The sequence below is a fragment of the Rutilus rutilus genome, assembly GCF_951802725.1.
Source record: "Rutilus rutilus genome assembly, chromosome: 8".
Classification (NCBI taxonomy): domain Eukaryota; kingdom Metazoa; phylum Chordata; class Actinopteri; order Cypriniformes; family Leuciscidae; genus Rutilus; species Rutilus rutilus.
Window position 1 is genome coordinate 43445384 of NC_140222.1, and position 25115 is coordinate 43470498.

A 25115-nucleotide genomic window follows, 5' to 3' on the forward strand; every position below is an offset into this window, starting at 1 on the left:
TACATTTTGAATGCACATCTTCTAAAAGGGAGTTTTGTCATCGTTTAGGAGCACACTAGCTTAAAAATAATGTGGGATTGCAAATGTGTTTAAGATCTGCTGATCCTACATCCTTACGAAACATCACTTGAAAATCTAAGGTGAAACAGATTGTATTGGGCATTCAATATGATCATGATGCCAGAGCAGAGTCAGTCTTTGAGTCAAGCTGTGTGTAAATCTTGTAGTTCTGGTGACCTGATGGTACTTCTACAGAATCCAGGCTTGCTGGTGCTCACGAGGCTTTAGGTCATTTGATGGATATAAGGTCTGATTGATCTCACAGTTGGCGGTCTCTTCTCTCAGCTGTTCCACCTCTGGCTGTAAGGCCAGTAAGCACAAGGACTGCCCACTGAATGCCTGTTACACACTATGTTTGCCTGCCGTAGCCAGACTTGATGACTGCAGCACGAAACAACGTTCTCAATCAAGAATCCATACAGTACATCCAAGTCTCCTGGTCTTCGCTTCTGAGATTTCCAACAATAACCCTTAAAACGCAAATGATACTTCTGTTTGGACGCGAACACTTAGTGTACAGTATACCGAATGCACAGCCTTTCACAGTATACTACATTTAATAGTGCGCATGAATATCACTGTTATCACTGTGAAAATGCCTTTGCACTCGTTCCGAGGATCTCTTAATCCTCTCACACAAGTGCTCCTCAACAACGCTGGTGTCTGCTGTTGTTGTGTCTCCTGTAGTTTGTTGTTGTTTTTGTTCTGTATCAGTGTTGCCACCTTGTGGACTAAATAATCAGTGCAACAACAAAAAACCCTCAAAGTGTGCACGCTGAGCTTACATTGTAATCTTTTAGCCTAGCCATGTCACTATGTGTAAAGTCGTTTCTCCTGGCTCCAGAGAAATAAATCACATGGGATGCAACTTAAAACAACTGAGTCCAGGCAAAGTAGCGTTTGTACGACAGACTAATTGTAAAATAATTTTTTTCAGCATAGATCTTTTCTATGAGGTGTCCAGAACAACATACTAAAAGTCCTAAGAAATCCTAGTTGAGGAAATATGTTAAATTCTCATCAATCCGAGATGTGTGCCAATAAGGCCAGGCAACAATACACCCCAATGGGGCTATTTTTTTCCTTTACTCCTATCAAAATGAAACTTTACACAATGAAAGTACCCATGAAAAGTAAAAGAAATTGTATTACAAGTTTCTTTGAAAATTAATTTTACTATGCAAATGAGCTATAGACTAATCGAATATGCCCAAAATACACCCAAATAGGCTTAATTTTTTTCTTTACTCCTAACAAAATAAAACTTTACATAGTAAAAGTATACATGAAAAGTAACTTTTTTTGTATTACAAGTTTCTTTTGAAATGAATATGAGGGCATTGAATATGTCCTAATTTGCATCTAGGCAGAAACACCATTCATATGACAAATACATCGGCCCAATCTTCATCCAATCATCCTACTGCCAATGGGTGATGGCAGTGCTGCTTTTAGACTGGCCTCTAACCTGAAAACTGCCTGGCTTGGTAGTACCTGCCAGGGGTATAACCCCCGGTGGTATAGTCTTCAGGGTCACGGAGGCACACAAGCCTCTCCACCACGACAAGGTAGCAACAACAGGGGAGGTTTCTTTCTGGTGTTTTTTATTTTATTTTAGATTTTTTTTGTTTTTCTTTAACTAACTAGATATTGCTGTTGCTAGCTTCTCATAACACTGCAAAGCTACTTTTAGTGATGAGTCGTTCATGAATGATCCGTTCATTGCGTCTGTCACGTGACAAATGAACGAAAGACTCGGAAGGTAAAGTAATTATTTATGTTCCCTGTAAATTATTTTTGACTGCATTATAATGATTTCTTAATTCAGAATATGATCAAGATTGCGTAGGTGGATGTGTTCGGGGAATTTGCCTGTTAAAAGTATAACATTTAAAGCCCCTTAAATGAATGAAATGACTCGAAAAAAGATTCGTTCATTTTGATGAACGAGATCGAACAAGAGAGTCAGTAAAATGATCCGAACTTCCCATCACTAGCTACTTTACAAACGGTGGAAGTCTGATGTGTGGCCCGCCTGGTCTGAAATACTTGCTAACTACAAAAAGAGAAGCAGTTTTGGTGTCTGGCAAAATTATCTTATAGGGATACTTCACTTTAAAATGAAAATTCTGTCATCATTTACTCACCCTCAAGTTGTTTCAAACCTGTATGAATTTCTTTCTTCTGCTGCACAGAAAGATAGATATTTTGAAGAATGTCAGTAACCAAACAGTTAACTGGAACCATTGACTTCCATAGTAGGAAAAAAAAGTACTATGGAAGTCAATGGTTCCAGTTAACTGTTTGGTTACTGACATTCTTCAAAATATCTTCCTATGTGTTCAGCAGAAGAAAGAAATTCATACAGGTTTGAAACAACTTGAGGGTGAGTAAATGATGACAGAATTTTCATTTTAAAGTGAAGTATCCCTAAAGAGCTGGAATGTCTGGAAAGTGTGTCTATCTGGTTTTTCATCTGTCATCTGTGTGAGAGTGAATCGTTTAGTTGGTAAGAATGACTTCTGCCTGTAATCTCGTAATCTCACCAACAATACCAATCATTTGTAAATCTACCAGCCCAAAATTTAATCTCACCATGTTACTAATGACTAAGATGGCTATTCTGACTTTCTTCTTATGTTATCTGTGGGGGAATGTCATTAGGTAAGGCTTGAAAAGAATAAGAATAAAAAAGAATTTAGAAAGCAACTGGAGGCAAGATTGTGCAATCAATTCTTAAGGTCAATATAAGTCTTTTTGTGGCAACTGACCCAGGTAAGTGTGGCAAGTGACTTTAAAGGATTAGTTCACCCCAAAATGAAAATTTCCTAATAATTTACGCACCCCAATGCCATCCAAGATATCCATGTCTTTCTTTCCTCAGTAAGAGAGAAATTATGTTTTTTGAGGAAAACATTTCTGGATTTTTCTTCTAACAATGGACTTCATTGGTTACCATTGATTTAAAGTCCAAATCAATGCAGTTTCAAAAGTCTTTGAAGTGTTTAAACGGGCTGTACGCGATCACAGCTGAAGAAGAGGTTGTTATTGGGATTGAGCTGATCAACAAACGGACAGGGAACTACGTCATCACGTTGAAAGGTCACGCCGGCGCCGGCAATACTGTTTGAACTACTATTCTTATTCATCAGAATGTTATTCATATACTATTCATATTCACTGAATACTATTACTATATATATAATAGCAAACAATACTATTGGATCTATCCTCCTACGTACGGTCGCATTGTAAACATTGTACTTCTGCCGGCGCCGGCATGACCTTTCAACGTGATGACGTAGTTCCCTGTCCGTTTGTTGATCAGCTCAAGCTGAACTATTGAAGTTAAAAAGTCTACAAATTTTATTTTATTTTTTGAAAATGACCTATCGTTTCGCTAGATAACAACCTCTTCTTCAGCTGTGATCGTGTACAGCCCGTTTAAACACTTCAAAGACTTTTGAAACTGCATTGATTTGGACTTTAAATCAATGGTAACCAATGAAGTCCATTGTTAGAAGAAAAATCCAGAAATGTTTTCCTCAAAAAAACCCATAATTTCTCTCCCACTGAGGAAAGAAAGACATGGATATCTTGGATGGAATTGGGGTGCGTAAATTATTTGGAAATTTTCATTTTGGGGTGAACTAATCCTTTAAATTTATCGTGTTTATGCATAGGTTAACTTACTGAATGGACATGAATGTGTTAGTTATTTGGCCCCTGTTTTTTCTACTTGTGACTTTATGGTATCTTGGCCATACAGTAAGTCAATTAGGCCTAGTGTTGAGCTCATTTGCATATTTAAAATAGATTTTTCAAAGAAACTTGTAAAACAAAAATGTTACTTTTCATGTAGGCTATACTTTCACTGTGTGTGGTTTGATTGTGATAGGAGTAAAGGAAAAATTAAGTCCATTAGGGTGTATTCTGGACATATTCGATTAGTATATTGCTCATTTGCATATTCAGAGTCATTTTCAAAGAAACTTCTAATACAAAATGTTTTACTTTTCATGTATACTTTTACTATGTAAAGTTTTATTGTATTAGGAGTAAAGGAAAAAATTAAGCCTATGCAGGTGTATTTGATATTCGATTAGTCTATAGCTCATTTGCATATTCAAATTCATTTTCAAAGAAACTTGTAATACAAAAAATTTTACTTTTCATGGGTACTTTCATTGTGTAAAGTTTCATTTTGATAGGAATAAAGGAAAAAAATGGTCCCATTGGGGTGTATTGTTGCCTGGCCTTATTGGCACACATCTCGGATTGATGAGAATTTAACATATTTCCTCAACTAGGATTTCTTAGGACTTTTAGTATGTTGTTCTGGACACCTCAGAGAAAAGATCTATGCTGAAAAAATTTATTTTACAATTAATTCTATTTTTGGCTCCAAAATGAGTTACTTTGCCTGGACTACAGCCAACTGTTTCAAATCGGGATGTGATGGCTATCTAAAGGTATTATAGACCTCCTTTGACCCTGAAATATTTAACTAGTGAGTGCAGCCCCTAGTACTGTACACATTACACACTGAACGATCATTTAAAGGCACTGTAAGTTTGGTAACACTTGATTAGTCTCTATTAACTAAGAGTTTAACTAATAAACAACCAATATGCTAGTAATATGCATGCTAATAAGCAACTAGTTAATAGTGAATACTGTTCCTTAATCTAAAGTCTTACTGTAAGTTTTGCCGCTAGAGGTCTCTTATTCAAAACAAGAACAAAGGCGTAGCTTGAGGCTGTGAATGAGTGTAGGATCATGGGATTGTTGTCTTCGCCTCCACAGCTGATGGAAAGCAATCTGACGGGACTCTGGCAGAAATCATGTTCATGGATGAGCTTATGTATTAAAGTTTTATGAACATTACTGTGGTATGAAGCAAGGTGGGCCGAGAGTCTGGGATATTTTATGTTGCTGATTTTATTATGCTTATATGCCACAGTCGCCACAGTCCCAGTCCTGTCGTTTTGTTGTTTATGCATATTTTATGATAAAGATTAATGTTTAAATAACATAAAAAATATTGCGCCATTAAAGGAGAACTCCGGTCAATTTTAACATTGAGCTAATTTTTTTGTACATTTGGAGTGCTGTCAGTACAGAGAACAACGACAAAAATCGGTGCTGCATACAACGTGTTATCCTCGTTTTAAAATTTGCACCCTGTTGACTTCAATGGGGCAAGCTTTAAACCTGCTTTTAGTCTCTTAACATCCTTGATGTGTCATTACAAGTGCACAGGTCATGTGAGTGATTCCTTCGGAGTGAACGCGGGTGAATCTGACTGCAGTAGATGTGAAAGAAATATATAAAAAATTATGTTTATTCAGCCACATACCTGTATTTACATCCTGTTTTCGGTCGAAGTCCACAGTAGTCGATTGTCGAGTTCACGCGTGTGATCATAGGTACTAAACCTATGCGCGTGAACTCGACATGTGCGCTGGCTGAATAAACATCATTTTTATTCATATCTTTCACATCTACTGCAGTCAGATTCACCCGCGTTCACTCCGAAGGAATCACTCACATGACCTGTGCACTTGTAATGACACATCAAGGATGTTAAGAGGCTAAAAGCAGGTTTAAAACTTGCCCCATTGAAGTCAACAGGGTGCAAATTTTAAAAAGAGGATAACACGGTGTAGGCAACACCGATTTTTGTCGTTGTTCTCTGTACTGACAGCACTACAAATGTACAAAAAAATGAGCTCAATGTTAAAATTGACCGGAGTTCTCCTTTAACTTTAGAGCAGGTTTCAGTTGGTCAACGGTCCATATCAGTTACTCATTATAGCAACGGTCCAGCAATGCGCCAGAACACACTCGTTTTCAGACCAGCAGCCCATGGGGGCACAGATTAGCGCAAATGCATTTGCTATTTAAACAACGTGGCGTAAGACGTGAAAATGATAACTGCGTCGGGCTGAAACTAGCAGAAAACACTTGCGTCGCGCCTGGTGCCGCATTGCACCGGGTGTGTGATAGGGCCCAATCAGTTGAGAAATAAAACACTTAACACATGTGTAACATGCTGCTGGGCTAAAGCTATAGGACTTCCGGGATCCGATCGCGTCGCAATCCTGACGCAGTGTTTTCCAACGTCAGACTCTTTACCAGGGTGTTTGGTAAGTGTATCTAGACTGGCCTTGGACGGCCACATGCCCAGTGCATTATGGGTGTTGAAGTTTTCCTACCTATTTGGCGAGTGGGAAGACAACAGCTTTATTCCTCTGTTTTCTCTAGGAGGTGCGTTTTTCTACTGCATAGGGAGCCAAGTTTTAATGAAAGCCCACTTTACCAGCGGTGAAGTCCCCCTGTAAGACATAAACAGCTGTGTTTATGAGGAGACTCGCCAGGAGGAGATGTAGCCTACATATGTCTAAGCACAAGATATGGACATCATCAACCCAAAGCTTTACACTGCATGTTTTTTTACACTGCATGTTTTGATCATGAATCTGGCTAGCAGATGCATTAGCCTAGTTTATGTGAGAAAAGTCAGATTGAAACAGCACATGGCTCAAGATGATACGTGTTTCACTGACAGATCAGGTTTGTAGTTGTGTGGCAGCCAGACAAAGGTATTATGAATGGGGTCGTCTCCCTTGTGTCCTGTTGAGATGCCTGAGGCGTCGGACAGAATTGTTCTACTTTTCTTGCATGGCTTCAGTCAGTAATGAGTACTAGCATTTCCAATTAGCAGCTTATTAGTAGGCCAGCAAGAAACAACTCTATTCCTGGAGTCTCTGTTTTATGATAATACTGTTGTTTTGAGCATGCTTTAGGTTTCCTGTTGGAATTGTTGTTATTTAATTATCAAACAAATCATTTTTCTTAATTATCAATATTGATCAATACTAGTATCACTCAGCAGCATTGATTTATGAACTTCCACTCTTGTTCTTTAACTTGTTCTCTGTTCTCTGGTTCTTTTAACTCTTTCCCGCCATCCATGTTTTTCCATGTTTTCACTGTTATATGGGAAGGGGAGCTATTACACATACAGAATCTCCTGATCAAAACACAGGAGAGGAAGCAGAAACAAGTGATAGAAGCATTGCTAATGCACATGTAAGCTAATGCAATCATCAAACAGCTGCCTAATGTTACCGAATCAAAGGTTGAACTTGCTAAGAGACTGTAACGACTGTGAAGCTTTGGGTTGATGGATCCTTCACTGGAGACTGAAAGTAACTCACTCCTGCTAAACGTTTACTCTTTGAATCCTTGCACCTGGAAACAATACAAAAAGTTTGCTAAGAAGTAAACTTCCTACTAAAGCAAGGTGGTGTTTGACTCTAGTGAGTGCTGGTGGGAATGGCCTTGGACGGCAACATGGCCAGGGCATTATGGGTGTTGAAGTTTTCCTACCTATTTGGAAAAGGGAAGACAGCAACCTTCTCTAGTCAGGTTTTTCTCTCTCTTTTCTACAACATAGGAAGCAGGCCCGGGGTGGAGAATCGGGAGAATTCCCGGTGGGCCGCTTCACTTTTGGGCCGGTGGAGGATTTCTCTTTTTTTTTCACATTTGTCACGTTAGTTACATTAGGCTACACACGTTCCGCATTCTGACACCGCAGCCGCAGCGCGCAGCCTCTGAATGGGTTGTACCATGTGAGGGAGTTCTCCCCTCCCCTCCTGTAGAGTTGGTTGGGTCCATAGCCCGTCTTTTCCAAAACGTTTTCTCAGGAGTAGGCTCCTACCGATAGCTGGGCCGGTACCGTAACGGTACGCGTCAGGGAGGATGGATGGGAGGAAGAGGCCAGGAGGTATGGAAGCTTGTTTCCGCCACAAAATAAAACATTTTAAAAGATAATTGCGACTTTTTATCTCACATTGCGAGTTTACATCTCTTTACATGACTTTATTTCTCAGAATTGTGAGATATAAAGTCAGAATTGCATGAATTAAAGTCGCAATTGCGTGAAATAAAGTCACAATTGCGTGTTATAAAGTCAGAATTGCGTGAATTAAAGTCGCAATTGCGTGAAAAAAAGTCACAATTGCGTGTTATAAAGTCAGAATTCCAAGATATAAAGTCAGAATTGTGTGAAATATATAAAGTCTAAGTGAATTATTATTTAACCTTTACATTATTTGTTGAACCATGGTATTAAAGGGATACTCCACTTTAAAATGAAAATTCTGTCATCATATACTCACCCTCATGTTGTTTCAAACCTGTATGAATTTCTTTCTTCTGCTGAACAGAAAGGAAGATATTTAGAAGAATATCCGTAACCAGACAGTTTCTGGTCTCATTGACTTCCATAGTATATATTTTTTTAATTTAAAGAAATTCATACAGGTTTGAAACAACATGAGGGTGAGTATAGGATGACAGAATTTTCATTTTAAAGTGGAGTATCCCTTTAATACAAACTACACAATAGTAAGAGCTGAACTGTTGCTTCATTTATCCAATTTGGAAAAAGTGCTAATTTGGAATTCCACCATGGAAAAAGTGGGCCGGTCTTGGGCCTGAAACTCCCGGGCTGAAAAGTGGCCCCACTCCGGCCCTGATAGAAAGCCAGGTTTTATTGAAAGCCATTTTGCCAGCGGTGAAGTCCGTTTATGTCATATTGAACGTCTCTAGAAGGTGCAAGAAAATTGTCCTCCACTTCCAAAATGATACTGGGAATTCACACTCAAATATGTCCAGCAAGGTATTATCGCTAATGCCTGGATGCATCTTTGTGTTCTGCTGGGTCAATCCTTCAGTTGAGGATCGTTTAACTTGACTTTGTTCAGAAGGCATTCGGGAATGAAGCAGTCAATGGCAGCTCAGCCTTCCTGAGACATCAGACTCTTTCCATCAAGACTTCAAAGACATTTTCAAACGGGCATGTGAAGCATTCATGTGTCTGTTGTTGTAATGAGAGCTGAACGCGTGTGCTGCGGCATGTTGGGTTGTTGAGGATTAGATTGGACACATTGTCGGAGATGGATGCCGCTCTGTGTTTGTCTATGCGCTGATGGGACTCAGGCTAATGTAATAAAGGCAGATGCCAGCTGTGTTTGTAGGGTTACACGGCATGCTGGGAAACGCTCTCAAGGTGCAGTAATGGAAGGTTTTAACCTCGGTTGTTTTCTTTTTAGCTGGTTGACTGGTGTGCGGTTTGATTCATATTCAAACAATGTATGCAGTTCCCTGTCTTCTAAAAGATTAGATAAGATAAGAAGTAGTGATCGATCGATATATTGGCAAGACTGATATATCGGCCAATTTTTTTTAACTTGTTAACTTATTCGCAACATCTTTTTTATTTTGATATATGGCACAGCCCTACTATAGTAGGATTACAGAATCAAGAAGTTGTCATCTAAAGTATGAATCTCTTTATTTTACAGAATTGTTTTAAGTTCAATCAGTTTTTTTTCATATAATTTAGTTTTTAAATGACTTATTTCTAATTTTGTAAATATAATGTAAAATAAATATAAATTTAATTTCAACGATTGTTATGGATGTGTTATTGCTACATTTAAATTAAATAGTGTGATATCATATATATCATATTGGCTTTATATACTGGCCATCAAATAACTCTATATCAGTCGACCGCTAAACAGAAGGTGTTCACGCGAGCACATTTATCTTGCTCAGGAACCAATGAGGTCTGATCTCGCACATCAAGCAAGTTCCGTTCACCATGTTTGATTCCACCAGTATGTTTGGCACAGTGTTCATTTTGTTCTTCCTCTTCCTGTCCCCCAGAAGGCCGTGTGGAGGACTGCTCCGAGCGCTCCTGAGGCGGGATCTGTCGGCAGGTGTGTCAGCGGGCTGGCTCCTCCCCCTCCCGGCGGCAGCCTGCGCTCTCAGCCGCCCCCTTGCACCCCCCGCTCGCCAGGCCTGCGCGCCCGAGCCCATGCCCCCAGCTCAAACGCCATGTGTGTCCCGCACACGATGGAGGCGGGCAAGCACAGCGCTAGCCAGGGGCCGGGCAGCCGCGACGGGGTTCCCCTGGAGCCCTTCATACACCAGGTGGGCGGCCACACCAGCATGATGCGTTATGATGACCACACCGTCTGCAAGCCACTCATCGCCCGTGAACAGCGGTTTTATGAGTCCCTGCCACCGGAGATGAAGGAGTTCACCCCGGAGTACAAAGGTAAGATGGAGGATTTGTGCGCAATGCACTCTTCTTAGATTGAGTATTTTTTTTATTGTTGGTTTTAGTGAGCTGAAACTGTGACACAGTAACTGTTTAAATAGCACACTGAAGCACAACATGCTAAATTCCACTGTGAAAAGTTGATTCTTCAAATTCATGCACTTCAAAGCACCTCCGCTTAAAGGTACGTTGTCTTTTTTCCCCCGAAATTAACAAAATTTAAATAACGAGTCAAAATTGGGCCGATATATTAAAGCTGATAAATGCTGGATGATTTCCTTGAGCTGAGACACTTCAGATGCGCACTGTTCAACATGATGGTTTTGAACTGCTTGAAACATGATTAGAATCACTTTGAAAAGGAAAATACGGTTCAGTGCAACATGTGCAGTGCAAGTCTGTCATATAGGCTACATAAAATTATAATGAGAACATCATTATAATTGTGTGGATAGGACATGAATTTTAATGGTGAGACTTTTGTTTTTGTAATCAGGCTCTCAAAAATGATTTAAAGAAATCTGGATTTAGATTTATTGGTCAAAATATCGGTTCTCGGCTTTCAATGATCAGTTATCGTCAAGTCAAGTCAAGTCAAGTCATCTTCATTTATATAGCGCTTTTAACAATGTAGATTGTTTCAAAGCAGCTTTACAGAGATAAACATATAATTTAAGGTAACAGAGATTGTTTTGGCTTTATAGCGGTTCTTTAATAAAGTTATTTTCCAGCTAAAGTTAGTTTTGATTGATTCGCTTCCGTCGCAACGATCATTTGTTATTAAATTAGGGGCCGCTAAGACGACACCATTCTCTCTACACAGACTTTAAACACGAACCTGTGATAAACGCTGATGGCGTTCACATGCGCATTAAGAATTGGTTCTATAGTTATGTGCGTTTGTATATATGTGCGCAGGTTTGTAATTCCCTACAAACCAAACGTAAACAAAGTACTGGTCTTTCCTTATAAATTTTGATACAGAATTTTATTTTATTTTATCACTTCGGGGTAGGTACGCAAAACGAATTTCCCGACAACGCTTTATCTGTAGAGTGGTAAAGGGGATCCTCCATAGGGAGAGACTAGTTGGCACTTCAGCACTGCGTTGTCATCGGGTCCAGGCGCAGGTCCTTCATCAGATCTGGATACGGCCTGGATCCGGCAGGCTGCGGGAATACCTCGGGATAAACAAAGACACTAAAATTAGCGTAGATGCCATTCTTCTTATGATGTGACGAGTACATCAGGATTTATGGAAAGTGTTCCCGGTTCCGGCTGATCTAATCTATGCAGCCTAACATTGAATTATAGAAGTCTATAATGTATTATGTGAATGCTAGGTCAAAGAGATGTGTGTTTAATCTTGCTTTGAACTGACAGAGTGTGTCTGCTTCCCGGACAATGTTAGGAGGACTGTTCCAAAGTTTAGGTGCTAAATAGGAAAAGGATCTACCGCCAGCAGTCGATTTAGATGTTCTAGGTATTATCAACTGGCCGGAATTACTAAACCATTTAGTGCTTTGTAAGTAATCAGCAATATTTTAAAATTTATGCGATGTTTAATAGGGAGCCAATGCAGTTTTGACAGAACCGGGCTAATATGGTCATACTTCCTGGTTCTGGTAAGAACTCGAGCTGCTGCGTTTTGAACTAGCTGTAGTTTGTTTATTAAGCGTGCAGGGCAACCACCCAGTAGAGCATTACAATAATCTAGCCTTGAGGTCATGAACGCATGAACTAATTGTTCCGTATTTGTCAATGAGAGCATATGACGTAATTTAGATATATTTTTAAGATGGAAAAATGCGGTTTTACAGATACTAGACACGTGACTTTCAAATGAAAGGTTGGTATCAAAGAGCACACTCAGCTTCCTAACTGACGACAAGGACTTGACAGAGCAGCCATCAAGTGTTAGACAGTATTCTAGGTTATTACGTGTGGGAGTTTTTTTTCAGAATTTAGAAGTAGGAAATTACTAGTCATCCAATTTTTTATATCAGCTATGCATTCCGTTAATTTTGTGAATTGGTAAGTTTCGTTTGGTTTTGAAGAGATATACAGCTGAGTATCATCAGCATAACAGTGAAAGCTAATTCCATGTTTCCTAATGATATCTCCTAATGGTAGCGTACAGAGTGAACAGCAGCGGTCCTAGAACTGTGCCTTGTGGTACGCCATACTGAACTTGTGATCGATAAGACATCTCTTCATTTACTGCTACAAACTGATAACGGTCGGATAAGTATGATTTAAACCATGCTAATGCAATTCCACTAATGCCAACATAGTTTTCGAGTCTATTTAAAAGAATGTTGTGGTCAATAGTGTCAAATGCAGCACTGAGATCGAGTAACACTAATAGAGAGATACAACCACGATCGGATGATAAGAGCAAATCATTTGTGACTCTAATGAGAGCTGTCTCAGTACTATGGTATGGTCTAAATCCTGACTGGAAATCCTCGCAGATATAATTTCTTTCAAGAAAGGAACATAGTTGTGCAGATACCGCCTTTTCTAGTATCTTTGACAGAAAAGGTAGATTCGAGATCGGCCTGTAATTGACTAATTCTGTAGGATCAAGTTGCGGTTTTTTAACAAGCGGTTTAATCATAGCCAGCTTAAAGGTTTTTGGTACGTATTCTAATGACAAAGATGAATTAATGATATTAAGAAGAGGATCTGTGACCTCTGGAAGCATCTCTTTCAGTAGCTTAGTCGGTATAGGGTCTAACATACATGTTGTCGATTTAGATGATTTAACGAGTTTAGTAAATTCTTCCTCTCCTATTGCAACAAATGAATAAAAATTTTCCTCAAGGACACTACAATGCATTCCCTGATGCGATACTGTAGTAGACGGTTGTATAGCTATAATTTTCTCCCTGATATTATCAATCTTGTTAGTAAAGAAGTTCATAAAGTCATTACTGCTGTGCTGCTTGGAAACTTCTGGGCTTAAAGCTTTATATTTCGTTAGTTTAGCCACCGTTTCAAATAAATACCTAGGATTATGTTTATTTTCTTCTAATAGGGTTGAAAAATAAGCAGATCTAGCAGCTTTTAAAGCCTCTCTGTAAGCAATCGTGCCCTCTCTCCATGAAATGCGAAATACCTCTAGTTTTGTTTTCTTCCAGTTGCACTCCATTTTTCTGGCTGCTCTCTTAAGGGCCCGAGTGTGCTCGTTGTACCACGCCGTTGGACTATTTTCTTTAATCTTCTTTAAGTGCAACGGAGCAACTGTGTCTAAAGTGCTGGAAAAGAGAGAGTTAAAAGTTTCTGTTGCAATATCGAGTTCTTCTAAGCTATCTGGGATGCTGAGATGATGAAACTGATCAGGAAGATTATTATTAAAGCAATCTTTAGTGGCAGAAGTGATAGGTCTAACATATTTGTAACACGGAGTCGGGTTTGCAGCCTTGGCTAAATGTAATTTACACGAGACTAGATAATGATCTGAGATGTCATCGCTCAGCTGGAGAATTTCAACAGCATCAACAACTCTATTCCATGTGATAATATTAGATCTAGAGTATGATTACGACAATGAGTAGGTCCTGACACGTGTTGTCTAACTCCAATAGAGTTTACAATGTCTTTAAATGCCAATCCCAATGCATCTTTTTCATTATCGATGTGTATATTAAAATCACCAACAATTAGTACTTTATCTGCAGTCAATATTAATTCTGATAGAAAATCAGCAAATTCTTTGATAAAGTCTGTATGGTGCCCTGGTGGCCTGTATACAGTAGCCAGCACAAATCTCAAACGTGATTTATCATTTACACTAGATAGTGTTACATTAAGCACCAACACTTCAAAAGAAGTATATTTAAAACTTGATTTTGAAAATATTACTATAAATTACAGCAACTCCTCCCCCTTTGCCTTTCAGACGAGGTTCATGTTTATAACAGTAATCTTGCGGGGTGGACTAATTTAAAGTAATGTAATCGTCTGGTTTTAGCCAGGTTTCTGTCAAACACAACACATCTAGATTATAGTCTGTAATCATATCATTAACAATAAGTGCTTTTGGAGTAAGGGATCGAATATTCAGCAACCCAAGCTTTATCATTTGCTCATCTGTATTATAGCTGTTTTTTATTTGTTGAACATCAATTATATTTTAACCTTAGATGGGTTTGGACGTTTTTTGGATTTCCAAATTCGGGGAACAGACACAGTCTCTACATGATGATAGCTAGGTGAAAGAGGCTCTATGTGATGGGATTTATCTGATTTCATATCGTATTTCACATCGGTGCATCCCTAATCACTTTATATTTATTTGTGAATCTCAATCTATTTATTTGGAATAATGCAACAATTCTAACCCCATACCAGCCATTATGTTAAGACAGAGTCTTAAGATCTATTATGAGCCACTAGAACATTTCAGCTTTGTGGATGCTAGAGCTGGGTTGACAATATGGATTTTAATCGATCTGCATTTTGATGAACCAAGATCTTTTAGTCTATGCTGTTTTCAGTTGATATTATAACAAAACGTATTATGGCCACATTCTATGCATTTTCCCCCATTCCAAACAATACGAGTGTTATTCTATAGTCTTTGACTTTAGTATAACTAAATGTATTTGTGGCACCCTATAAATTGTTATACTTAAAGTCTGTTAAATTGGAACAACTAATTTTGTACTAAATGCATTTTAGTTGTCCAAAAGCAACGCTGAAGTTCAACTAAAGTTGTATTTAATATATTTGTTTGTGCTAAAGTGGAACTATTCCAAGTACACTTTAAATATACTCTAGTATTTAAGTTTTGAAATGCAGAATTCACTCAGCATAAACTTCAAATGTATTTTGGTGACATTGCAATTGCAATTCAATTACACTCTAAGAGTGTAAACATACATTAATATTACATTAATATTATACTGATAATAAACTTTTAGTGATTTTAAAACACATTGCAGTGGCATTCCAAGTAAACTTGAAGTGTGCGAATGGCATCATTATAGTGTGCTTCAAATAGGCTACAATAAAGTAATCTTTATAAATAATGGCACAGCTTTAGAAAAAGTACTTAAAAAATGTTTAGCAAAAGTTCAGCAAAACCGATTGTTGGTGAGTGTGACACTTTAAATATCTTGCACTTTAGTTGAACTTCAGCACTATTTCTGGATCACTAAAGTACATTTTGTTCAAAAATAGTTGTTTCAATTTAGCAGACTTTAAGTATATCAGTATGCAGGGTATTTACATCAAGTACATAAATATGTAAATGTATTTGTAGTATACTTAGCATAAAATAAATGCGTTTAAAATACATTTTAGTATTTTTATTTTTCACTAGGGCATCTTTAAACCGTCAGACTTCTCATTTCCTGTTTTGTCATCTGTATGTTCCTGTGGCCTGTATCACGTACAGCTCTGTGACTCTCAGTCTCTGTTCTCACTTGTTCAGTGTAACAGCTGTCTGCTGTCAGATGGTGAGGTCTGTCTGCTGTACAGAACCCGGTCTGAGACGAGATGTGAACTGTCATGAGAGACAGCTCCTTTTTCTTAATATCATAATATTTGAGTTGCTCTGATGAAAGCAGGTGCAGTGAAGTGTGATGTTATGACATCCAGTTTCATGTCAGAGGAAAGCCAGAGTCCAGGCTGGCTAGAGTTCTGTTCCAGTCTGTCTTCTCTTGAGACGTCCAGCTTTAAGAAGTCCTCTCTGATCACATCATCCTCTTTGACTGGCTCATGTGCAATCGCCATTCGCAGAAAGTTCTGCAGATTTCCACATCCAAGGTTTAAAAAAATCTAGACGAAGATGAAGAATAAAGTTCCAATGTGAAGTTTAATAAGGGTAACACAGATAATACTCAGACAGGCAGGGCAACACACACTAAATGTAACATAGACCGAACACTGAAGGACTGTGAGGGAAGAACTTAACCCTCTATGGTATGCATTATGTTCTTAACCATGAACTATTTTTTCAAATCAGTTTTTATTACATAGTCAAAAAAGTAGTTTTTCTATAAAATTCTGATTTTCTTTTCCGTTTAATTGCACATTTCTTTTAGAAATTGATAGATTTATACACTTGGAACTCATGCAAACCAAAAATAAGTAGATCCCTATCATTTAATTCCTATCATTCCTATTCATCAACTCTGCACTCTTCCTGTTGCCCTTCCCGTTAAATATTGCTGTATTCATTTTCTGAAAAGAAGAAATCAATTTATTTATACAGAAATACAACTATACTACAATAAACGCTTCAAATAAATAAATAACTGCAATCATATTGTTGATGCTACTATCTACAAAAAATCCCAATAGGGAAATATATTACTGCAATTCCACTGTGGTACAGCGTTGCCATATGGAAACATGGATATTTTCTCAATTTACAGTAAAGCTATGTTAGACAAAGCTGATTTGTGATTAAAAAAATCTAATTTACTTATCAAAGATGCTGCAAAATATCCCGCTTGAGAAGAGCTGTTTAGAAATGAGGTTAATAGAGCAATTTCTGGAGCACCTCAACGGTGTCTTCAGTGTGAGGGTGATAGAGGGGAAGGAGAGTTCTGGAGGGACATTCAAATGTCATGTGACTTAAAAACAGCACATCATTGGCTACCTTAAGGCCTGCCCTTTTAATTTCAATAGTGCAATATATTGTATTTTTTCTGAATAACAAGGAAATTAGTAAAAAATAATTGTTGCCATATGGCAACGCCGTACCATGATGGATTAAGTAGTGACTCAAACAAGATAATTAATGACATGCACCTGAACAGAATCAACTAATAACAGTAACCGTAGAAACAAAGCAGTGGCGGGAAAATCAAACAAAGGAACACATATGATGTGAATGAAAACTAACTAAAAGTCCATGATAACTAAGACAAACTGAACATAACTGTGACAATATGTGTTTGTTTATTGAACATTTGGCACTGACATATTTACTCGGTTCATCATACAAGTGGATTGTATCGCTTGGATTGAATCACTGGAGGTGTATGTGTTATCATGTTTGGGTAACTGTATTGGGGAATGGACAATGGACTGAACTTAGACAGAGTTTAATAAACACAACTCAAACGAATCAACTAAATGAATGACAGGTGCACATGATCATCAAATCAAAGAGAAACCATGGAAACAAAACTGAAACAAAGGAAACTGAACTAAAACATGACAAATCCACCCAAAACAGACACTGACACGCACATTGTTATTGTTGTTATTATTTAACTCACGCCTTTTGGACATATAATATATAATATAATATGTTTCAGTAAGTTGTACTGTATCTTTCAACACACCTTCAGATGTTCATGTTTATTCTGTAACTAGTATTAAAGAGGAAGAGATGAACGCGTTCACGTAATTAGAGATGCACCGATTACAATTTTCTAGGCCGATTCCGATTTCCGATTTTTCATTGAGTTTGACCTGCCGATACCGATTTTAGCCGATTCCGATTTTATTTTTTTCTAACCACTTTACAGCACACACAAATATTTATTTTCGATCTTTTCTTTAACCCTTTCACACGTAAGTTTAAAATATTCTAATTGACACCCCCACTCCCAGAGTGAGTTTTTTCAAGGCGAACGTTCCCTTTAATGTTTCCATGGCGACGCGTCACGCGATACACCGCAGCCACAATAATACTGTATGACAGATGTGTCGCTTTTATTTCGCTTTTCCTTTTTTATTCAAAATATTCACAAACTTGCTTCTGATATATCTGATATTCCGATCCTCTAATACATGTAAGTGAGTGTGCTTGGTCGTTTAAAAACCTTTATAAATAATCTTGATCTATAACATGAGATGGGCGCCGCAATGTTGTCCTGTCAGTCGGATTTACAGCACGTGAATTCATCAGTTTCTCCCGAAATAAATGCAAGAAAGTGGCCGGTGAACTGAGAAGAATAGAGTAAACTTTATAGTTACTTCCACTATGTTTGTCTGATATGAATAACACATGTCGGCTAATTATATTTGAATAGATTGTTATTGCTGCTTCCACAGACATCAGTGTGTATTTTACAAACTCCAAATGTATTGTTTTAATCATGCTTATGTGTATTTAAATATCTGAAACTTAAAATAAACATTATGAGGTTGAAAACACTGCTTAACGGTAGTTGTGATATATGACAGCGCTGAACGCGTCCGACTCTGGCTCAGCGCCAGCCAACGCGCGAAAGCACAGTTTGAATCTGGCAGTTATGCGACGTCACTGATCATTCTAAATGTAGCACCGTACTCTCGGGGCACAGAAATAAAATCCCATATATGAGACCGTACCGCTCAAAAGGTTAATCATGCGGCGCCCGAGTGCAAGTGCATTTGACCGGCATAAAATCGGCATATGTCAGACTGACCGGCCGGTCGCCGGTCATGGCCGATCACGTGAAAATCGGCCAATTCCGGTCACCAGCCGATCAATCGGTGCATCTCTACACGTAATGTAATGTATACTTACAGTGAGGAAAATAAGTATTTGAACACCCTGCTATTTTGCAAGTTCTCCCACTTAGAAATCATGGAGGGGTCTGAAATTGTCATCGTAGGTGCATGTCCACTGTGAGAGACATAATCTAAAAAAAAAAATCCAGAAATCACAATGTATGATTTTTTAACTATTTATTTGTATGATACAGCTGCAAATAAGTATTTGAACACCTGTCTATCAGCTAGAATTCTGACCCTCAAAGACCTGTTAGTCTGCCTTTAAAATGTCCACCTCCACTCCATTTATTATCCTAAATTAGATGCACCTGTTTGAGGTTGTTTGTTAGCTGCATAAAGACACCTGTCCACCCCATACAGTCAGTAAGAATCCAACTACTAACATGGCCAAGACCAAAGAGCTGTCCAAAGACACTAGAGACAAAATTGTACACCTCCACAAGGCTGGAAAGGGCTACGGGAAATTGCCAAGCAGCTTGGTGAAAAAAGGTCCACTGTTGGAGCAATCATTAGAAAATGGAAGAAGCTAAACATGACTGTCAATCTCCCTCGGACTGGGGCTCCATGCAAGATCTCACCTCGTGGGGTCTCAATGATCCTAAGAAAGGTGAGAAATCAGCCCAGAACTACACGGGAGGAGCTGGTCAATGACCTGAAAAGAGCTGGGACCACCGTTTCCAAGGTTACTGTTGGTAATACACTAAGACGTCATGGTTTGAAATCATGCATGGCACGGAAGGTTCCCCTGCTTAAACCAGCACATGTCAAGGCCCGTCTTAAGTTTGCCAATGACCATTTGGATGATCCAGAGGAGTCATGGGAGAAAGTCATGTGGTCAGATGAGACCAAAATAGAACTTTTTGGTCATAATTCCACTAAACGTGTTTGGAGGAAGAAGAATGATGAGTACCATCCCAAGAACACCATCCCTACTGTGAAGCATGGGGGTGGTAGCATCATGCTTTGGGGGTGTTTTTCTGCACATGGGACAGGGCGACTGCACTGTATTAAGGAGAGGATGACCGGGGCCATGTATTGCGAGATTTTGGGGAACAACCTCCTTCCCTCAGTTAGAGCATTGAAGATGGGTCGAGGCTGGGTCTTCCAACATGATAATGACCCGAAGCACACAGCCAGGATAACCAAGGAGTGGCTCTGTAAGAAGCATATCAAGGTTCTGGCGTGGCCTAGCCAGTCTCCAGACCTAAACCCAATAGAGAATCTTTGGAGGGAGCTCAAACTCCGTGTTTCTCAGCGACAGCCCAGAAACCTGACTGATCTAGAGAAGATCTGTGTGGAGGAGTGGGCCAAAATCCCTCCTGTAGTGTGTGCAAACCTGGTGAAAAACTACAGGAAACGTTTGACCTCTGTAATTGCAAACAAAGGCTACTGTACCAAATATTAACATTGATTTTCTCAGGTGTTCAAATACTTATTTGCAGCTGTATCATACAAATAAATAGTTAAAAAATCATACATTGTGATTTCTGGATTTTTTTTTTTTGATTATGTCTCTCACAGTGGACATGCACCTACGATGACAATTTCAGACCCCTCCATGATTTCTAAGTGGGAGAACTTGCAAAATAGCAGGGTGTTCAAATACTTATTTTCCTCACTGTAACTAAATAGAGTGGAAAAAGCCAAAGAAGTGCAGATTCCCCAAAACAAAGCAATGAAAGTGCCTTAGTCAAGTTTTAATACTCCTGCCAGCACATGAATACACTCCTGACTGTCACATCTTTTATCATCTGTCCTGTGTTCCCCATCACCAAAACATCTCACATTCTAGATTCACAGCATACCTTCCACATGAACCCTGCGATGGGCTAAATGCATGCCATACATCTGTACCATCCACTGACTATTCCAGGCCATGCTAGAGAAACATTGAGGCTTGTTATTTCCCTCATAGAGTCACAGCAGGGGTTATAAATAGGCCTGTCCTTATGAATCACATGGCATTGTTTTCAAATGTCAACACACCAGAGTGGGATGAGTGTTATAAATTACACTGGCGCAGGGTAGTTTTGCTGAAGTTTTAGGGCTGACAAAATCAAACCACCTCTTTAGCTGGCAAACAAATAGATTTACAGAAGGCAACATGTTTTCCACTCATTTCACTATTAACCATTTGTCTTCCAAGCAAAGTGCAAATGCATGTGTGTGTGTGTTGTTTGTTTAGTCAGATTTGTGTTTGTCTATAATTGTGACCATCAATGCTGAAATCCAGGTCATTTCAAAATATAACCTTTTCTTACAACTATAATTAGTGAAACCCTGTGAAATCAGGTTTATTTTCCCCCAAATTCCATGTTTCCTGTTTTTTTTTTTTTCTGGATTGCACTTGAATGGTTTAATTAAATTGTATTAATCAAAAAGCTTGTCTAATAAATTCATAACACTTTTTTAACAATTTAATCATTTATTTAAAGTTTTACAATAACAGGGTCCTATGAATTCAAAAATTCGGTGTTGTCTGCTTTAATTCTTCTGGATTTATGATTTAATACAAATTTATTATCAAAAATGGTGGTGATCAAAAAGGCATAAAATATTAACAATTTAATTCATCTTTTAAAATGTCATATTTTTTTGTATTTGTAAAACTAGCGAATGTATTTTTTATGTTTTCATTTATTAAAAAAAAAACCTTTTTCTAATTCGATTTGACACATTTCTCCAGACTCAGGTCACTGTTCTCAAGACAGTTTACTAACACACAGCCAACTAAACACACTCTTAACTTCAGCCAAACAGTTCAACTTTACTGCATAATGAAGCACTGTGTTTTATTTATTTATTTATGTATTGCTAATGCTTTTATTAAAAGCAAATTCTATTGTCAAAACTACATTGTAAAACCTGATGAGTTAGTTCAACTCAAACCGTTTGAGGAAACCGATTGCCTTAAATCACTTAAGTTTATTAACTCAAACCCCCCCACTTAGTGACCATTGATGCTTTCGACTAAATGAACACAAAATATGTAAAAATCATATGTACTTTAAGGTACCAAAATAAAAATATGAAAATTAGAGAAAAAGTGCAATCTTCCTACAAGCAAGTAGTTTGAAGAACAGATGAAGAGCAAAGAAACACATTATAATGCTTTAATAATGATCGTTTACTACGGTCTTTAGAGCTGATTTACAGCAGTTGAACTCAGTTTGCATCACTGAATCATTATTTTACAGTTTATCCCTGTAAATCTGCTTTGAAACAGTATGTACTGTATAAAGCGTTTTAGAAATAAAGGTGACTTGATGACACTGAGGCGACACTGAGCTCCGCAGCCCTAGCCTGTGTCGTGTGTTGGGAAGACAATGGAATATAAAGATGCGTACTGTGTGTGTGTTGATTTAAAGTAGCCAGTCTTTTTATCTCATCGCAGATGGCACAGTAGCAGCCTCACACGTGTCTTACGGGGGTTTCGTAGAAACACAATGTGATTTGTCTTGTCTGACTGCACTGTATCACTGTCACAGATCAATTGCTTCTGCCTGAACAAAACATCTTTGGAAGCAGCCAGATAATGACCTAATTATGCAAAATATGAAAGGCTGGAGTCTGTGGATCTTATATCAGCAGACACAGGAGAGCATGACACTAGAGCAGCAGGTCTTCTGCTAAACAAGCTGTTAAACAGTTCCTCCTGAATGAGCTCCTCGTCTCAGTCTCTGACATCACTGAGGACGATCACAGAGCTAAAGATGAGCTTCACGACTGAGGCATGCTGGGATTATTCAGACTCGTTCTGTACATCAATCTCAGGTCCTTTATTCATCATACCACACTAACCCACACTCCTTTGAGCTTCTTCATTACATTAGCGGATGTGTGATTTCTTCTTGATTGTATTCCTAGCACACGCCAGCTGTCAGTGGTTGACCTGTGAGTGTTGTGTTGTCCAGGTGTGGTGCTGGTGTGTTTCGAGGGCGACTCGGACGGCTACATTAATCTGGTGGCGTACCCGTATGAAGAGAGCGAGGGTCTGGATCACGAGGAGCTGTCGGAGAGAGATCAGCCTCGCCGGAAACACTCTCGCCGGAGCCTCCACCGCTCCAGCAGCGAGATTAAAGAGGACCGGCCCGCGCACGACAGCGACGGCACCGACAGGTACACAAACATACAACACCACACACAAACACAGCTTCATGGAGGAGATGTTACATATATACACAGGTTTCTGTATTTTCCAACCTGAGACATTTGAAATTTCAGGAATCTGTGTCGGTTTTCAAGTACATTTAATATATATTTAATGAATGTATGTATACGGTAGCTTCCAACAGAAGCTTTTATGTGTGTGTGGATCATCCAGGTAACACTCGCCAAGAGCCAAATGTGAGACTTGCCAATTGGCTGATAACTTTGAAAAAATTCTAACCATGCATGGATGCGTGAATGTGATCATCAAAGCACAAAGGCTCAGATGTAATAATATACAGTACCAGTCAAAAGTTTGGAAACATTACTATTTTTAATGTTTTTGCAAGAAGTCTCTTATGCTCATCAAGCCTGCAGTAAAAAAAAAAAAAAAAAAAAAAAAAAACAGTAATATTATGAAATATTATTACAAATTAAAATAATGGTTCTCTTTTTTAATATACTTTAAAATGTAATTTATTTTTGTGATGCAAAGCTGAATTTTCATCAGCAAGTACTCCAGTCTTTGGTGTCTTATGATCCTTCAGAAATCATTCTAATATGCTGATTTATGATCAATGTTGGAAACAGTTGTGCTGCTTAATATTTTTTTTATAACCCGAGATACTTTTTTCAGGATTATTTGATGAATAAAAAGTTTAAAAGAACTGTATTTATTTAGAATAGAAATCTTTTGTAACAATATACACTACCGTTCAAAAGTTTGGGAACAATAACTATTTTTTTTTTAAGAAATTAGTACTTTAATTCAACAAGGATGCATTAAATTGATAAAAGGTGATGGTAACGACTTATATTGTTAGAAATGTTTTTATTTTGAATAAATGCTGTTTTTATGAATAAATGCTGTTAAGGTTTTACTCATCAATGAATCCTGAAAAAAGTATTCCAAAAAAATATATTAAACAGCACAACTGTTTCCATCATTGATAATAACTGAGTATCAAATCATCATATTAGAATGATTTCTGAAGGATCATAAGACACCAAAGACTGGAGTACTTGCTGATGAAAATTCAGCTTTGCATCACAAAAATATATTACATTTTAAAGTATATTAAAAAAGAGAACCATTATTTTAAATTGTAATAATATTTCATAATATTACTGTTTTATTTTTTATTTTATTTTTTTTTACTGCAGGCTTGATGAGCATAAGAGACTTCTTTCAAAAACATTAAAAATAGTAATGTTTCCAAACTTTTGACTGGTACTGTACATATATAGTCTGATGCATGACATGTTTTAGAGTGTTCTATACATGCATCTTGAAGCATCTCGGTTCACAGTAAACGCGCTGAAAACACAACGCACACCTTTAATGAGAATCGTTTATGAATCTGTTGTCAAATGAGTAGCTTTAAGGTGTCTGTGGTTTTCCACCAAAATACAAGCTCTATCGCAAAGAAATTAAGACTGTTGTTACTGTTGTTCTGTACATAAAACTATTGTATAGTCATGTTAATATCCTTTAAATTCAGCCGATATTTCTTTGTCATATATTTCTTTTGTCAATTTTGCAAAAAAAATATACATATTTGAAAATAAGTGCAAATACCATTTAAACATTTTGTAATTTAATTTAAATATTTTAACATTAATTATGAACTAGGGATGTCATAATGAAGAAATGTTCATTCCAGTATGAACTTATTTACCATTTTGAACAATTGAAATTGGAAACGAGATCTCTGTGGTAATAACACGGTTCTTCCTATCAAGTAGATCTGTGTGAATCAACAAACTTACCAAGCAAACATTCCCATGTAACATATATTAATTCTAAGAGTTTGCAGTCACATGCTCAAGTGTCCCTCTTGCATTGCATTGTGGGTAACAGTGTGTGTGTGCAGTCTGCAGGAGTTGAAGAGTCCTCTTCTGGATCTCCAGATGCATTCGGATGTGCCGTTCCAGATGCTGGACAGCAACAGTGGCCTGAGCTCCGAGAAGATCAGCCACAACCCCTGGAGTCTGCGCTGCCACCGACAGCAGCTCAGCCGCATGCGCTCCGAGTCCAAGGACAGGAGGCTCTACAGTATCCTCACACCAACTACACTTACAGCTCTCCATTCGTATGAAGTATGAAGTTGATCAATAAAAGTACTGTGTTTCCATTGGCAGAGGAGTAATGAAAGGGCCGGTGTGAAACTGCTCTTTACAGGGAGGTGTTTTGAAAAGCTTTATTTAGGTTTAATACTTTACTTTAAAGTAGGACCTCTGTGAACCATGAACCTATTTATCTATCAGTGTAAATCATGTTCTAATCCTCTACAGCTGGTTTGCC

General features: G+C 38.1%; 1 protein-coding gene across 2 annotated transcripts in view; it reads left to right on the forward strand.

Annotated features, from left to right (window-relative positions):
• The window catches only part of ip6k1 (inositol hexakisphosphate kinase 1), a 49550-nt gene that overhangs the window by 16433 nt on the left and 8002 nt on the right, over window positions 1–25115 (forward strand). For both annotated transcript variants that reach the window (XM_084416579.1, XM_084416578.1), the window contains exons 2-4: window positions 9802–10195; window positions 22576–22780; window positions 24685–24866. In XM_084416579.1, the coding sequence (XP_084272705.1) occupies window positions 9973–10195; window positions 22576–22780; window positions 24685–24866 (610 nt within the window). In that variant the 5' untranslated portion in view covers window positions 9802–9972. The remainder of the gene's footprint in view (window positions 1–9801; window positions 10196–22575; window positions 22781–24684; window positions 24867–25115) is intronic.